The sequence below is a fragment of the Bombina bombina genome, chromosome 4 (assembly GCF_027579735.1).
Source record: "Bombina bombina isolate aBomBom1 chromosome 4, aBomBom1.pri, whole genome shotgun sequence".
Taxonomy (NCBI): Eukaryota; Metazoa; Chordata; class Amphibia; order Anura; family Bombinatoridae; genus Bombina; species Bombina bombina.
The window spans coordinates 151,199,870-151,217,901 of record NC_069502.1 but is presented as its reverse complement, the minus strand read 5'-3'; the positions used below and the strand labels follow the sequence as shown (position 1 = coordinate 151,217,901).

Genomic DNA, 18,032 nt, shown 5'->3' with positions numbered 1-18,032 from the left:
ATAAAAGGTTCTGCAACCTATTAAGAATTAGTGGAGGATAATATATCTTGGAGAATGTATCTATCTAGGTTATCGGTGAAAAACCATAAAAGGACTGCAGGGATTATAAACTTTATAAGTACCGCAAGATAACACCTTACAGGAAAAAATGAGTTACAGTACATTCTTATGAAGTAAAATGAAATGATCTTACTGGAATCTACGCCTTGGAACAGGAACACGGTCCTTCAAGTGTGACTAATAGTAGCAGCGCCTCCGCCATGGACTTGAGAGAAGAAAGCAGGCAGCGAAGTTAGACAACGCTGATTGCTTGTGGAGCTGTTAATATGAGTCGGGATGGCTTCGCAAAAAGACTCTCCCTGCATCTCCGGACTCTAACTTTCATCCAGGCCCTCACTATGAGACTGATAGGATTACTTAAAACTCCCGTCCCATGTCGAAGAGTACTACCCTCCATAAGAGAAAACAAATTCTGACACTTCTCTGCCAACCTCCTGGGACGAAAGGCAAAGAATGACTGGGGGATGAGGGGAGTGGGAGGAGTATTTAAGCCTTTGGCCGGGGTGTCTTTGCCTCCTCCTGGTGGCCAGGTTCTTATTTTCCAAAAGTAATGAATGCAGCTGTGGACTCTTTCCATTTATGAAGAAAATAATGCTGTGTCTTTATTCACAAGCTTGTTGGAGTGATGTGTAATCTAGGTAGCTTAGAGCTGAAATGAACTGACATTACATTGCACAATGATATAAAATATAAATAAAGAAATACAACATTAAAAAGTGGTGTACCAAAATTTTATTTTCATATCACACATACTTTTGTACAAAAAAATGCAATCCAGGCAAAATCATTGCAATACCCCTGGCAAACTATATATGAAGGCTTTAAAATAAGGGTGATATTTTGTACCCAATACAAAGCCATCCTTTGCACAATTAAAATATATAGCTATTCCAGTGAATAATATTTGAATATGTTTAATACTGACTAGAAACACCGGGTTGCTTGCCGTTTATTAATCACACTACATTAGCAGTTATTTAGAATATAAATCTTGGCTGCCTGAAACCGAACCACTCAAGTGTTACCAAGGAGCACCCACCATTGAATTCATCTCTAAGAGTGCACACAGGTGACATGGAAAGCAAAAACAAACACGAACAGAATATTAAATTATACTGGACCAATGGAGTATTTAAAATCAGTGTTATACAGTGTAAGGTTTACTGTTAAATTAATATCCTAATAATTTTAGCATTTTATACAAACTACAGGTGACCATGAGCATTTAATATACTAAATGGTTCTTTAATGGGCAGTCAAAAATTAAAAAGGGGGGGAGATAGGAAGGGACGCCAGATACATGTAAAAGGTATAGGACTTTCCTATGTTGCTTTTTATTACTCAAAATATGTCCATCTCAAATAAGAAATTTGTTAGTTGCAGAGAACAAAGTAAAACAAGAAAACTTTACTTTGAATGTCCTTCTGATTGACACTTGCTTTTAGAAACAATACGTTCTTAGATGGAATCAGACTTTATAGATTTCCTATAAAAGCAGACTTTTAAAAGCTATAGAACATAATGTTTCTTTTAAACAAATACTTGAAATGCTTAGAGCAGCTAGTGCCCCACTATTGAATATAGAGATGAATGCTGTATTATAACCTACATGAATAATTCTTCAACTAAGCAGATATGAAAGGGACATTAAGCACTAAATAAATGCTAGATAGAATGATGTATTCAAAGAAAAGATTAGTCTGAGAATAACACGTAGATGTATTTTTTCATTAGCTCTTTAAAAATTAACTGAAGTGTTAAGTTTTACTGTCTATAAAACAATGGGAGCTGCCATGTTGTAACATAAGTTAACTTCTCTGCTGAGGCCAATTAGGGACAGTTATAAATAGGTCACTTGAGTGGGCAGCCAATGGCTGTGTGGAATATAAGTATTCTGCACTTCCATTTCTAAATAGATACTGAAAAGCTCACAATTTAAGAAAGGAATTACAAGGGAATGGGACAAAATAAATAATGAGTAGTATATTTCAGAGGTTTTTTTTCTATATACAATTTATCATTGTATATTACCATCTCAAAGTGTTTAATGCTCCTTTAAAGGTAACACAAAAATTAGACTTGACTTGGAGATAAACTTGGTTTGAAGGACAGCAGTGGTGGAAAAAGAGTAAACTATAGTAAGTGTAATTTTTAAAACGTTATTTAGAAATGTATTCAAATATTTGTTTGTTTTTATTTCACCAGCTATTTCTTTCTATATTTGTACATCCACTGATTTCTTTCTTCTGCTGCCTGTGTTAATAAACACTTTGCTTATAATGTTATGGTAAAACTGCTTTGTGACATTAGGAGGGGCCAAATAATCAGAAATCTCATATTATAGCAACATATTTAGAGCACAACTGTTAGTATGAATTCAGAGCTTATTAAAATGCAGTGTTTCATTAACGGTCGCTATTTTGATGCTCTTATCCATCTGTCTGTTTCCCCTAAAAAAAGTAATAAATTACATTTCAAAGTTATTGGTATTGTTACCAAAGATCCCGTTTATAAACTTTTAAAGGGACATACTAGTTCTATTTCACCAGAAAATTTTATTTTTAAACAAATTGCATTCTCACACAGCGCGTTTAACCACTGTTAAGAGGTTGAACTGAGTAAAAAGTTGCACGCTCCTTGGCTTGTGCAACTCGAGTTGAGGATATGGCTGGTGACTGGATAATACATATGTAGGCTTACCCTGATTGGCTAATCGCCATTTATCTGGAGCTGCAATGAACCCTGCACAGTGACTATGTCCAAAACACATTGTAAGGAAAAAAGAAAATCTGTTTAAAAATAAATTCTGTAGAAACAAATAATCCTTTATTTTTTTTCTATACTAGAATGTTATTTTAAATACATGACGACAAAAGGTGGACAACTGAATGTTCTCCGAAAACAGTTCAAGTAATGAGCTAATAATAATAAAAAAAACAAAGCTGGTTCAGTGTTTAAGCTTAGGTTCATTAGCAAAATTATAAAAAAACAGCCCGTTTATACTGTTGTGCTTTAAAGCTGCCTCGGTTCAATTTCTCTCCTTTACTGAAAATCCATACAATTACACCCCCCGCATCTAGGGTGATACAATGCATTCACTTTAAATTTCAGCTTTCTTTAAAGATAAAGGGGTCACACTTGTGCTTTACAATATATGTTATATATCTTAAAATGTTGCTCTATGTTAATGATTTCTTGTATAAAAAAAATAATCTAGAATTCAATGTGCTTTATATTTGCAGGTACTAGTTGTAGTTTTATAAGATGCAAATATTTTAAAAGTATTTGGAACAGTTTTGAGATGTCAGAACTAATTCTAATTGATTGGAAACAAAAACATAAATTAGTATATTAGCACAGAACTGCAAAGGACGTTCTTCACCACAACTCGAACATTAAAACACAGTATTGTTCCCATGTACAACATAGCATGGGGAATGAAAGTGAAAGAATCCTCTCAAAATCTTTTAAAAAATAAACATTTTGTTAATACCATCTGCTTCTGTCAGATAAGTTTAGAATTTTAATTATGTATAGCAGCTGTGAATAGTGGTTTGACAGTTCAAGGACACATTTGGGATTTTTTTAATTGCATCCTATACACAATATTTTTAACTACATGTTTTCTTTTTTTTTACTGCACTAAGTTAAAAAGATATCAAAAACTAAACAGTTTAAATGCTCTAAAATCATATACAAGATGTTAGTGCAACCCCACTGATGTGACTCAAAGTAACATACAAAAATGTGTGTAAAGGAAAGTCTAAATGACATTTTGGGTTCAGTAACACTGACAGGAAAAACAATGGTATATCTGAGAACTTAAGCTAAGAAAATGTATATATTAAAAAAAGACCTACAACCAAAATAAAAATAAAATAAGTTAAAATGTACAGTTAGGAACCACTATCACAATTGTGTTTATTTGGTTCTGCAATGAAGTTGCAATGTGTAGATTCTAGTAGGACTTCATACATAGTTAACCATTTATATGTTCTTTTCTTTTTATATATATTTTCCAGACTGGCTCATGCCCTGAAATGGAGTACATCATCTCAAACAAGCAGCAATGTTTCACAAGGCAGCCAACCTTTCATTATATAATATATAGAGGAAATGGGCTGTGTGGGAAGAAGAATCTAATATTAATAAAAGACTGGGGTACAAACAGAACACAATAAAAGCCAAGTTCTTCCAATAGAAATTGCACACAGGTGCCTAGACTCACTGCTGAAAACAAAAATGCATCTATTTCAGTCTACATCTCTTAAGAGATGGGTCTGAACAAGCAGCAGAAGACTTTAATGCCTTTGTTCTAAAACTGGAAATGTAAGAGAAAAAAAAGTGTCTAAATTGCAATATCTTGACAAACTGATAATTAAAACATCAAAGCAGGAACAACCAATCAATTCACAATATTTTAAGTTATGGTTTAAGCACTTTGGTAAAAGAAAATAAGAAAAGAAAAAAAAAAATCTTTGTTCACTTTGCAAGTTGAATGTAATGAAAGTGTAAATTCAGGTTGTGCTAAATCAGTAAGGTTAAGAATACACATCTAGGATTCAGTGACAAAAAGGTAATGGCTATGTAAACACAAAAGTATTAACATCAATCTGTATTAAATTATGTAAACATATACATCTTCTGAGGTCAGTAAAAGCATCCTTTACACTTGTAGGATTTTACTGAAGCATAGCCCGGATCTGTTTTGATGTAGACTCATCATTCAGGTGCTTTGTAGTAAACCTAAAAAAATAATATATATATATATATAAATAAATTAGCAAAAACAGAATTTATGCTTACCTGATAAATTACTTTCTCCAACGGTGTGTCCGGTCCACGGCGTCATCCTTACTTGTGGGATATTCTCTTCCCCAACAGGAAATGGCAAAGAGCCCAGCAAAGCTGGTCACATGATCCCTCCTAGGCTCCGCCTACCCCAGTCATTCGACCGACGTAAAGGAGGAATATGCATAGGAGAAATCATATGATACCGTGGTGACTGTAGTTAGAGAAAATAATTCATCAGACCTGATTAAAAAACCAGGGCGGGCCGTGGACCGGACACACCGTTGGAGAAAGTAATTTATCAGGTAAGCATAAATTCTGTTTTCTCCAACATAGGTGTGTCCGGTCCACGGCGTCATCCTTACTTGTGGGAACCAATACCAAAGCTTTAGGACACGGATGATGGGAGGGAGCAAATCAGGTCACCTAGATGGAAGGCACCACGGCTTGCAAAACCTTTCTCCCAAAAATAGCCTCAGAAGAAGCAAAAGTATCAAATTTGTAAAATTTGGTAAAAGTGTGCAGTGAAGACCAAGTCGCTGCCTTACATATCTGATCAACAGAAGCCTCGTTCTTGAAGGCCCATGTGGAAGCCACAGCCCTAGTGGAGTGAGCTGTGATTCTTTCAGGAGGCTGCCGTCCGGCAGTGTCATAAGCCAATCGGATGATGCTTTTAAGCCAAAAAGAAAGAGAGGTAGAAGTTGCTTTTTGACCTCTCCTTTTACCAGAATAAACAACAAACAAGGAAGATGTTTGTCTGAAATCCTTTGTAGCCTCTAAATAGAATTTTAGAGCACGAACTACATCCAAATTGTGCAACAAACGTTCCTTCTTTGAAACTGGATTCGGACACAAAGAAGGCACAACTATCTCCTGGTTAATATTTTTGTTAGAAACAACTTTCGGAAGAAAACCAGGTTTAGTACGCAAAACCACCTTATCTGCATGGAACACCAGATAAGGAGGAGAACACTGCAGAGCAGATAACTCTGAAACTCTTCTAGCAGAAGAAATTGCAACCAAAAACAAAACTTTCCAAGATAATAACTTAATATCTACGGAATGTAAGGGTTCAAACGGAACCCCTTGAAGAACTGAAAGAACTAAATTGAGACTCCAAGGAGGAGTCAAAGGTTTGTAAACAGGCTTGATTCTAACCAGAGCCTGAACAAAAGCTTGAACATCTGGCACAGCCGCCAGCTTTTTGTGAAGTAAAACAGATAAAGCAGAAATCTGTCACTTCAAAGAACTTGCAGATAAACCTTTCTCCAAACCCTCTTGTAGAAAGGATAGAATCTTAGCAATTTTTATCTTGTTCCATGGGAATCCTTTAGATTCACACCAACAGATATATTTTTTCCATATTTTATGGTAAATTTTCCTAGTTACAGGCTTTCTAGCCTGAATAAGAGTATCAATGACAGAATCTGAAAAACCCACGCTTTGATAAAATCAAGCGTTCAATCTCCAAGCAGTCAGTTGGAGTGAGGCCAGATTCGGATGTTCGAACGGACCTTGAACAAGAAGGTCCTGTCTCAAAGGTAGCTTCCATGGTGGAGCCGATGACATATTCACCAGGTCTGCATACCAAGTTCTGCGTGGCCACGCAGGAGCTATCAAGATCACCGAAGCCCTCTCCTGATTGATCCTGGCTACCAGCCTGGGAATGAGAGGAAACGGTGGGAATACATAAGCTAGGTTGAAGGTCCAAGGTGCTACTAGTGCATCTACTAGAGTCGCCTTGGGATCCCTGCATCTGGACCCGTAGCAAGGAACCTTGAAGTTCTGACGAGACGCCATCAGATCCATGTCTGGAATGCCCCATAATTGAGTTATTTGAGCAAAGATTTCCGGATGGAGTTCCCACTCCCCCGGATGGAAAGTCTGACGACTCAGAAAATCCGCTTCCCAATTTTCCACTCCTGGGATGTGGATTGCAGACAAGTGGCAGGAGTGATTCTCCACCCATTGAATTATTTTGGTCACTTCTTCCATCGCCAGGAAACTCCTTGTTCCCCCCTGATGGTTGATATATGCAACAGTCGTCATGTTGTCTGATTGAAACCTTATGAAACTGGCCTTTGCTAGTTGAGGCCAAGCTTTGAGAGCATTGAATATCGCTCTCAGTTCCAGAATGTTTATCGGGAGAAGAGATTCTTCCCGAGACCATAGACCCTGAGCTTTCAGGGGTTCCCAGACCGCGCCCCAGCCCACCAGACTGGCGTCGGTCGTGACAATGACCCACTCTGGTCTGCGAAAGCTCATTCCCTGTGACAGGTTGTCCAGGGTCAGCCACCAACAGAGTGAATCTCTGGTTCTCTGATCTACTTGGATCGTCGGAGACAAGTCTGTATAATCCCCATTGCACTGTCTGAGCATGCACAGTTGTAATGGTCTTAGATGAATTCGCGCAAAAGGAACTATGTCCATTGCCGCAACCATCAAACCTATTACTTCCATGCACTGCGCTATGGAAGGAAGAAGAACAGAATGAAGTACTTGACAAGAGCTTAGAAGTTTTGATTTTCTGGTCTCTGTCAGAAAAATCTTCATTTCTAAGGAATCTATTATTGTTCCCAAGAAAAGAACTCTTGTTGACGGGGATAGAGAACTTTTTTCTACGTTCACTTTCCACCCGTGAGATCTGAGAAAGGCTAGGACAATGTCCGTATGAGCCTTTGCTTTTGACAGAGACGACGCTTGAATCAGTATGTCGTCCAAGTAAGGTACTACTGCAATGCCCCTTGGTCTTAGCACCGCTAGAAGGGACCCTAGTACCTTTGTGAAAATCCTTGGAGCAGTGGCTAATCCGAATGGAAGTGCCACAAACTGGTAATGCTTGTCCAGAAAGGCGAACCTTAGGAACCGATGATGTTCCTTGCGGATAGGAATATGTAGATACGCATCCTTTAAATCCACCGTGGTCATGAATTGACCTTCCTGGATGGTAGGAAGAATTGTTCGAATGGTTTCCATTTTGAACGATGGAACCCTGAGAAATTTGTTTAGAATCTTGAGATCTAAAATTGGTCTGAATGTTCCCTCTTTTTTGGGAACTATGAACAGATTGGAGTAAAACCCCATCCCTTGGTTCTCCTAATGGAACAGGATGAATCACTCCCATTTTTAACAGGTCTTCTACACAATGTAAGAATGCCTGTCTTTTTATTTGGTTTGAAGACAATTGAGACCTGTGGAACCTTCCCCTTGGGGGTAGTTCCTTGAATTCCAGGAGATAACCTTGAGAAACTATTTCTAGCGCCCAAGGATCCTGAACATCTCTTGCCCAAGCCTGAGCAAAGAGAGAGAGTCTGCCCCCCACCAGATGCGGTCCCGGATCGGGGGCCAACACTTCATGCTGTTTTAGTAGCAGTGGCAGGTTTCTTGGCCTGCTTACCCTTGCTCCAGCCTTGCATCGGTCTCCAGGCTGGTTTGGTTTGAGAACTATTACCCTCTTGCTTAGCGGGTGTAGAATTTGAGGCTGGTCCGTTTCTGCGAAAGGGATGAAAATTTGGCTTATTTTTAGCCTTAAAAGACCTATCCTGAGGAAGGGCGTGGCCCTTTCCCCCAGTGATGTCTGAAATAATCTCTTTCAAGTCAGGGCCAAACAGCGTTTTACCTTTGAAAGGGATGTTAAGCAATTTGTTCTTGGAGGACACATCCGCTGACCAAGACTTTAGCCAAAGCGCTCTGCGCGCCACAATAGCAAAACCTGAATTCTTCGCCGCTAATCTAGCTAATTGCAAAGTGGCGTCTAAGATAAAAGAGTTAGCCAATTTAAGTGCTTGAACTCTGTCCATAACCTCCTCATACGAAGATTCTTTATTGAGCGACTTTTCTAGTTCTTCGAACCAGAAACACGCTGCTGTAGTGACAGGAACAATGCATGAAATTGGTTGTAGAAGGTAACCTTGCTGAACAAACATCTTTTTAAGCAAACCCTCTAATTTTTTATCCATAGGATCTTTGAAAGCACAACTATCTTCTATAGGGATAGTAGTGCGTTTGTTTAGAGTAGAAACCGCCCCCTCGACCTTGGGGACTGTCTGCCATAAGTCCTTTCTGGGGTCGACCATAGGAAATAATTTCTTAAATATAGGGGGAGGAACAAAAGGTATGCCGGGCCTTTCCCATTCCTTATTTACAATGTCCGCCACCCGCTTGGGTATAGGAAAAGCATCGGGGGGCACCGGGACCTCTAGGAACTTGTCCATCTTACATAATTTCTCTGGAATGACCAAATTGTCACAATCATCCAGAGTAGATAACACCTCCTTAAGCAGAGCGCGGAGATGTTCTAATTTAAATTTAAATGTAATAATATCAGGTTCAGCTTGTTGAGAAATTTTTCCTGAATCTGAAATTTCTCCCTCAGACAAAACCTCCCTGGCCCCTTCAGATTGGTGTAAGGGCATGTCAGAACCATTATCATCAGCGTCCTCATGCTCTTCAGTATCTAAAACAGAGCAATCGCGCTTTCTCTGATAAGTGGGCATTTTGGACAAAATGTTTTTAATAGAATTATCCATTACAGCCGTTAATTGCTGCATAGTAAGAAGTATTGGCGCACTAGATGTACTAGGGACCTCTTGTGTGGGCAAGACTGGTGTAGACACAGAAGGGGATGATGCAGTACCATGCTTACTCCCCTCACTTGAGGAATCATCTTGGGCAACATCATTATCAGTGGCATCATTGTCCCTACTTTGTTTGGACATGTCACATTCATCACATATATTTAAATGGGGAGGAACCTTGGCATTCAAACATACAGAACATCGTCTATCTGATGGTTCAGACATGTTAACAGGCATAAACTTGATAAAGCACAAAAAACGTTTTAAAATAAAACCGTTACTGTCACTTTAAATTTTAAACTGAACACACTTTATTACTGAATATGTGAAAAAGTATGAAGGAATTGTTCAAAATTCACCAAAATTTCACCACAGTGTCTTAAAGCCTTAAAAATATTGCACACCAAATTTGAAAAATGTCTACCAGTCTTTAAAGCCCTTGTGAAGCCCTTTATTCTTATACTAAATTAAGAAAATGGCTTACCGGTTCCCATAGGGAAAATGACAGCTTCCAGCATTACCAAGTCTTGTTAGAAATGTGTCATACCTCAAGCAGCAAAGTCTGCCCACTGTTTCCCCCAACTGAAGTTACTTTATCTCAACAGTCCTGTGTGGAAACAGCCAGGATTTTAGTAACGGTTGCTAAAATCATCTTCCTCTTACAAACAGAAATCTTCATCTCTTTTCTGTTTCAGAGTAAATAGTACATACCAGCACTATTTTAAAATAACAAACTCTTGATTGAAGAATAAAAACTACATTTAAACACCAAAAAACTCTAAGCCATCTCCGTGGAGATGTTGCCTGTGCAACGGCAAAGAGAATGACTGGGGTAGGCGGAGCCTAGGAGGGATCATGTGACCAGCTTTGCTGGGCTCTTTGCCATTTCCTGTTGGGGAAGAGAATATCCCACAAGTAAGGATGACGCCGTGGACCGGACACACCTATGTTGGAGAAATACTGATCCCTGTCAGTGATACTTTTTGTTGTTGTTGATACTCTAGAAATGTGTCTTAAAATCACCCTATGACACCTTTTCCATTCTCATGTAGTAGATTTATGCAGTCTCAATAATAAAAATACTGACGGTATGTGAATGTATAGTTACCTGAGTGCATTTAATAGGCCTTCCACAGAATCTGGTGGTTGTTCTTTCAAAACCTTTATACATCCCTTCATCTAAATGAAACAAAATACACAAGATGTAGACAAAGTCAAAGCAGTACATTACTAAAAGCCTTACTTTGTTCTTAAAAATAAATCAAATTATAGGCAATGAACCTAAGTACTGAAATAAAATGAAACTATATACATTAACATTACTTATTTTGCTTGTTTCTGCTGTAATAGTACTTGTTCCACGCTCCCTAGGAAGGCTGGAAGTCACATTCCATAACCTACGTATACTGTAAAAGGCTGCAAATTGCCTGACCAAACTACATACTATAGTAATTGCTTAGGCAACACTTTTATATGATTTTTTTACATGGAGTATTTTGCAATTGCATAGTGATAAAAATACATGCTGCAAAGCTGTGTGTTTAACACAAAGTACTGTCCGTGAGAAACTGTGGCTGATCCAATCAGCAGCACTAGTAGTATAGCTGGGTCATGCGGCTAGTGCCGACAATGTAATCCACGAAGACATAAAGGCTCCAAAACTGGTGATGGGCAAGTCAGAAGCCAGTTACTGCTAGAATTTGCTTTTTCAATAATAATCATTTGAATTAGTTGCTGATCTATAAAAACATGGACCTTTACTTCATTGAAGCATTTAACTTACAAACTATTTTAATCCAAAACCACAAATAAAAGCAAATAAATAATGAAAACTAAATAAAAAAAATAAATGAAATGTTAAATTTAGATTATGGTTATTTCCATATTTGGCTCCAATCGCTTTGTAGCACTCACCAGTATGATGTTTTTAAGAGGGACTCAGAAAGGAAACCAAGAACCTCAAACTCTGCATCCTCCCCAGACAAAAGGTGCCAAACCCATACTGCAGGTTAGCGCAATCATTGGATAGAGATGAAGACTGGGGAGTACTATAGTGTGGACAGAGCTAAGATTGGGAAATTACATTGAGTTTAAATTCCCATTTATCTTGGTAACCTCATGTTTCGCTCACAAAGTGAAGACTTATAAAGCAATACAAATAGAAATAACGAGGCGGGGAAAACATCCCCAATATAGCATGAGCAAATAATTTACTTAGTTTTATATATTGGAATACAGTAGGTAACATTTATATCATAACAGTATAAGGGTAATAGCTGACCTGGAACCCTTAATAGATTTGTATGAAAAAGAAAATTTATGCTTACCTCATAAATTTGTTTCTTTTTAGACACAATGAGTCCACGGATTTCATCCTTACTTGTGGGATTATGCCTCCTGGTCAGCAGGAGGAGGCAAAGAGCACCACAGCAGAGCTGTATATATAGCTCCTCCCTTCCCTCCCACTCCAGTCATTCGACCGAAGTTAGAAAGAGAAAGGAAAAGCCAAGGTGCAGAGGTGTCTGAAGTTTACAAAAACATAATTTATGCTTACCTGATAAATTCCTTTCTTCTGTTGTGTGATCAGTCCACGGGTCATCATTACTTCTGGGATATAACTCCTCCCCAACAGGAAATGCAAGAGGATTCACCCAGCAGAGCTGCATATAGCTCCTCCCCTCTACGTCACTCCCAGTCATTCGACCAAGAATCAACGAGAAAGGAGAAACCAAGGGTGAAGTGGTGACTGGAGTATAATTTAAAAAAAAAATATTTACCTGCCTTAAAAAACAGGGCGGGCCGTGGACTGATCACACAACAGAAGAAAGGAATTTATCAGGTAAGCATAAATTATGTTTTCTTCTGTTATGTGTGATCAGTCCACGGGTCATCATTACTTCTGGGATACCAATACCAAAGCAAAAGTACACGGATGACGGGAGGGATAGGCAGGCTCATTATACAGAAGGAACCACTGCCTGAAGAACCTTTCTCCCAAAAATAGCCTCCGAAGAAGCAAAAGTGTCAAATTTGTAAAATTTGGAAAAAGTATGAAGCGAAGACCAAGTTGCAGCCTTGCAAATCTGTTCAACAGAGGCCTCATTCTTAAAGGCCCAAGTGGAAGCCACAGCTCTAGTAGAATGAGCTGTAATTCTTTCAGGAGGCTGCTGTCCAGCAGTCTCATAGGCTAAACGAATTATGCTACAAAGCCAGAAGGAGAGAGAGGTAGCCGAAGCCTTATGACCTCTCCTCTGACCAGAGTACACGACAAACAGGGAAGACGTTTGTCGAAAATCCTTAGTTGCCTGCAAGTAGAACTTGAGGGCACGAACTACATCCAGATTATGTAGAAGACGTTCCTTCTTTGAAGAAGGATTCGGGCACAGGGAAGGAACCACGATCTCTTGATTGATGTTCCTGTTAGTGACTACCTTAGGTAAGAACCCAGGTTTAGTACGCAGAACTACCTTATCTGAATGAAAAATCAAATAAGGAGAATCACAATGTAAAGCTGATAACTCAGAGACTCTCCGAGCCGAAGAAATAGCCATTAAAAATAACACTTTCCAAGATAACAACTTTATATCAATGGAATGAAGGGGTTCAAACGGAACTCCTTGTAGAACGTTAAGAACAAGGTTTAAACTCCATGGCGGAGCAACAGTTTTAAACACAGGCTTGATTCTAGCTAAAGCCTGACAAAAAGCCTGGACGTCTGGATTTTCTGACAGACGCCTGTGCAACAAGATGGACAGAGCAGAGATCTGTCCCTTTAATGAACTAGCCGATAAACCCTTTTCTAAACCTCCTTGTAGAAAGGACAATATCCTAGGAATCCTAACCTTACTCCAGGAGTAACCTTTGGATTCGCACCAGTATAGGTATTTACGCCATATCTTATGGTAAATCCTTCTGGTAACAGGCTTCCTAGCCTGTATCAGGGTATCAATAACCGACTCAGAAAAACCACGTTTTGATAAAATCAAGCGTTCAATTTCCAAGCAGTCAGCTTCAGAGAAGTTAGATTTTGATGTTTGAATGGACCCTGTATCAGAAGGTCCTGTCTTAGAGGTAGAGACCAAGGCGGACAGGATGACATGTCCACTAGATCTGCATACCAAGTCCTGCGTGGCCATGCAGGCGCTATTAGAACCACTGATGCTCTCTCCTGTTTGATTTTGGCAATCAAACGAGGAAGCAGCGGGAAGGGTGGAAACACATAAGCCATCCCGAAGTTCCAAGGTGCTGTCAAAGCATCTATCAGAACCGCTCCCGGATCCCTGGATCTGGACCCGTAGCGAGGAAGTTTGGCGTTCTGGCGAGACGCCATGAGATCTATCTCTGGTTTGCCCCAACGTCGAAGTATTTGGGCAAAGACCTCCGGATGAAGTTCCCACTCCCCCGGATGAAAAGTCTGGCGACTCAAGAAATCCGCCTCCCAGTTCTCCACTCCCGGGATGTGGATTGCTGACAGGTGGCAAGAGTGAGACTCTGCCCAGCGAATTATCTTTGATACTTCCATCATTGCTAGGGAGCTTCTTGTCCCTCCTTGATGGTTGATGTAAGCTACAGTCGTGATGTTGTCCGACTGAAACCTGATGAACCCCCGAGTTTTTAACTGGGGCCAAGCCAGAAGGGCATTGAGAACAGCTCTCAATTCCAGAATGTTTATTGGTAGGAGACTTTCCTCCTGATTCCATTGTCCCTGAGCCTTCAGAGAATTCCAGACAGCGCCCCAACCTAGTAGGCTGGCGTCTGTTGTTACAATTGTCCAGTCCGGCCTGCTGAATGGCATCCCCCTGGACAGATGTGGCCGAGAAAGCCACCATAGAAGAGAGTTTCTGGTCTCTTGATCCAGATTCAGAGTAGGGGATAAGTCTGAGTAATCCCCATTCCACTGACTCAGCATGCACAATTGCAGCGGTCTGAGATGTAGACGTGCAAAGGGTACTATGTCCATTGCTGCTACCATTAAGCCGATCACCTCCATGCATTGAGCTACTGACGGGAGTTGAATGGAATGAAGGACACGGCATGCATTTAGAAGCTTTGTTAATCTGTCTTCTGTCAGATAAATCTTCATTTCTACAGAATCTATAAGAGTCCCCAAGAATGGAACTCTTGTGAGAGGAAAGAGAGAACTCTTCTTTTCGTTCACTTTCCATCCATGCGACCTTAGAAATGCCAGAACTAACTCTGTATGAGACTTGGCAGTTTGAAAGCTTGAAGCTTGTATCAGAATGTCGTCTAGGTACGGAGCTACCGAAATTCCTCGCGGTCTTAGTACCGCCAGAAGGGCACCCAGAACCTTTGTGAAGATTCTTGGAGCCGTAGCCAATCCGAATGGAAGAGCTACAAACTGGTAATGCCTGTCTAAGAAGGCAAACCTTAGATACCGGTAATGATCTTTGTGAATCGGTATGTGAAGGTAAGCATCCTTTAAATCCACTGTGGTCATGTACTGACCCTTTTGGATCATGGGTAAGATTGTCCGAATAGTTTCCATTTTGAACGATGGAACTCTTAGGAATTTGTTTAGGATCTTTAAATCCAAGATTGGCCTGAAAGTTCCCTCTTTTTTGGGAACCACAAACAGGTTTGAGTAAAACCCTTGTCCTTGTTCCGACCGCGGAACCGGATGGATCACTCCCATTAATAACAGATCTTGTACACAGCGTAGAAACGCTTCTTTCTTTATCTGGTTTGTTGACAACCTTGACAGATGAAATCTCCCTCTTGGGGGAGAGAATTTGAAGTCTAGAAGGTATCCCTGAGATATGATCTCTAGCTCCCAGGGATCCTGAACATCTCTTGCCCAAGCCTGGGCGAAGAGAGAGAGTCTGCCCCCCACTAGATCCGTTCCCGGATCGGGGGCCCTCGATTCATGATGTCTTAGGGGCAGCAGCAGGTTTCCTGGCCTGCTTGCCCTTGTTCCAGGACTGGTTAGGTTTCCAGCCTTGTCTGTAACGAGCAACGGCTCCTTCCTGTTTTGGTGCAGTGGAAGTTGATGCTGCTCCTGCTTTGAAATTCCGAAAGGGACGAAAATTAGACTGTCTAGCCTTAGCTTTGGCTTTGTCTTGAGGCAGGGCGTGGCCCTTACCTCCTGTAATGTCAGCGATAATTTCTTTCAAACCGGGCCCAAATAAAGTTTGCCCTTTGAAAGGTATATTAAGTAATTTGGACTTAGAAGTTACATCAGCTGACCAGGATTTTAGCCACAGCGCCCTACGTGCCTGAATGGCGAATCCTGAGTTCTTAGCCGTAAGTTTGGTTAAATGTACTACGGCCTCCGAAATGAATGAATTAGCTAGTTTAAGAACTCTAAGCCTGTCCGTAATGTCGTCCAGCGTAGCTGAACTAAGGTTCTCTTCCAGAGACTCCATCCAAAATGCTGCCGCAGCCGTAATCGGCGCGATGCATGCAAGGGGTTGCAATATAAAACCTTGTTGAACAAACATTTTCTTAAGGTAACCCTCTAATTTTTTATCCATTGGATCTGAAAAAGCACAGCTATCCTCCACCGGGATAGTGGTACGCTTAGCTAAAGTAGAAACTGCTCCCTCCACCTTAGGGACCGTTTGCCATAAGTCCCGTGTGGTGGCGTCTATTGGAAACATCTTTCTAAATATTGGAGGGGGTGAGAACGGCACACCGGGTCTATCCCACTCCTTAGTAACAATTTCAGTTAGTCTCTTAGGTATAGGAAAAACGTCAGTACTCGCCGGTACCGCAAAGTATTTATCCAACCTACACAATTTCTCTGGTATTGCAACAGTGTTACAATCATTAAGAGCCGCTAAAACCTCCCCTAGTAATACCCGGAGGTTCTCCAATTTAAATTTAAAATTTGAAATATCTGAATCCAATCTGTTTGGATCAGAACCGTCACCCACAGAATGAAGCTCTCCGTCCTCATGCTCTGCAAGCTGTGACGCAGTATCAGACATGGCTCTAGTATTATCAGCGCACTCTGTTCTCACCCCAGAGTGATCACGCTTGCCCCTTAGTTCTGGTAATTTAGCCAAAACTTCAGTCATAACAGTAGCCATATCTTGTAATGTTATCTGTAATGGCCGCCCAGATGTACTAGGCGTCACAATATCACGCACCTCCCGGGCGGGAGATGCAGGTACTGACACGTGAGGCGAGTTAGTCGGCATAACTCTCCCCTCGCTGTTTGGTGAAATTTGTTCAATTTGTACAGATTGGCTTTTATTTAAAGTAGCATCAATACAGTTAGTACATAAATTTCTATTGGGCTCCACCTTGGCATTGGAACAAATGACACAGGTATCTTCCTCTGAATCAGACATGTTTAACACACTAGCAAATAAACTTGCAACTTGGTTACAATCTTATTTAACAAAAACGTACTGTGCCTCAAAGAAGCACGAAACGATTAAATGACAGTTGAAATAATGAACTGAAAAAAACTTTTAGCAAAGGTTTGTTCCCATTAGTAAAGTAACAATAATTAAATTTGAAACGTAAAAATTACAGAGCAACGTATTTAATCACAGTCAATATATAAGTCTCACAGCTCTGCTGAGAGAATCTACCTCCCTTCAAAGAAGTTTGAAGACCCCTGAGTTCTGTTAGAGATGAACCGGATCATGCAGGAAATACAAGAGTAACTGACTGGAAATTTTTGATGCGTAGCAAAGAGCGCCAAAAACGGCCCCTCCCCCTCACACACAGCAGTGAGAGAGAAACGAAACTGTCACAATTAAAACAAGCAACTGCCAAGTGGAAAAATAATGCCCAAACATTTATTCACTCAGTACCTCAGAAAATGCAAACGATTCTACATTCCAGCAAAAACGTTTAACATAATAAATACCTATTAAAAGGTTTAATGTACTTTTTACAGAGTAATTCCAGTGAAGTACCATCCCCAGAATACTGAAGTGTAGAGTATACATACATGTCATTATAACGGTATGGCAGGATTTTCTCATCAATTCCATTCAGAAAATAAAAACTGCTACATACCTCAATGCAGATTCATCTGCCCGCTGTCCCCTGATCTGAAGCTTTTACCTCCCTCAGATGGCCGAGAAACAGCAATATGATCTTAACTACTCCGGTTAAAATCATAGTAAAAAAACTCTGGTAGATTCTTCTTCAAACTCTGCCAGAGAGGCAATAACACGCTCCGGTGCTATTGTAAAATAACAAACTTTTGATTGAAGTTATAAAAACTAAGTATAATCACCATAGTCCTCTCACACATCCTATCTAGTCGTTGGGTGCAAGAGAATGACTGGGAGTGACGTAGAGGGGAGGAGCTATATGCAGCTCTGCTGGGTGAATCCTCTTGCATTTCCTGTTGGGGAGGAGTTATATCCCAGAAGTAATGATGACCCGTGGACTGATCACACATAACAGAAGAAATTAATAACTTGTCTCATAGAACAGGGTGGGCCGTGGACTCATCGTGTCTAAAAAGAAACAAATTTATCAGGTAAGCATAAATTTTCTTTTCTTTTAAAGACACAATGAGTCCACGGATTTCATCCTTACTTGTGGGATACAATACCAAAGCTAGAGTACACCGATGAAAAGGGAGGGACAAGACAGGGAACCTAAACAGAAGGCACCACT

The 18,032-nt window shown here is 40.2% G+C and overlaps 1 protein-coding gene across 2 annotated transcripts in view; it reads right to left on the bottom strand.

Annotated features, from left to right (window-relative positions):
* Positions 1-777: 777 nt before the first annotated feature.
* CYRIA (CYFIP related Rac1 interactor A) overlaps positions 778-18,032 on the bottom strand; it is a 369,452-nt gene continuing 352,197 nt past the window's right edge. For both annotated transcript variants that reach the window (XM_053709661.1, XM_053709660.1), the window contains exons 11-12: positions 10,537-10,607; positions 778-4,806 (exon numbers count right to left, since the gene is read on the bottom strand). In XM_053709661.1, coding sequence (XP_053565636.1) covers positions 4,743-4,806; positions 10,537-10,607 — 135 coding nt within the window. In that variant the 3' untranslated portion in view covers positions 778-4,742. The remainder of the gene's footprint in view (positions 4,807-10,536; positions 10,608-18,032) is intronic.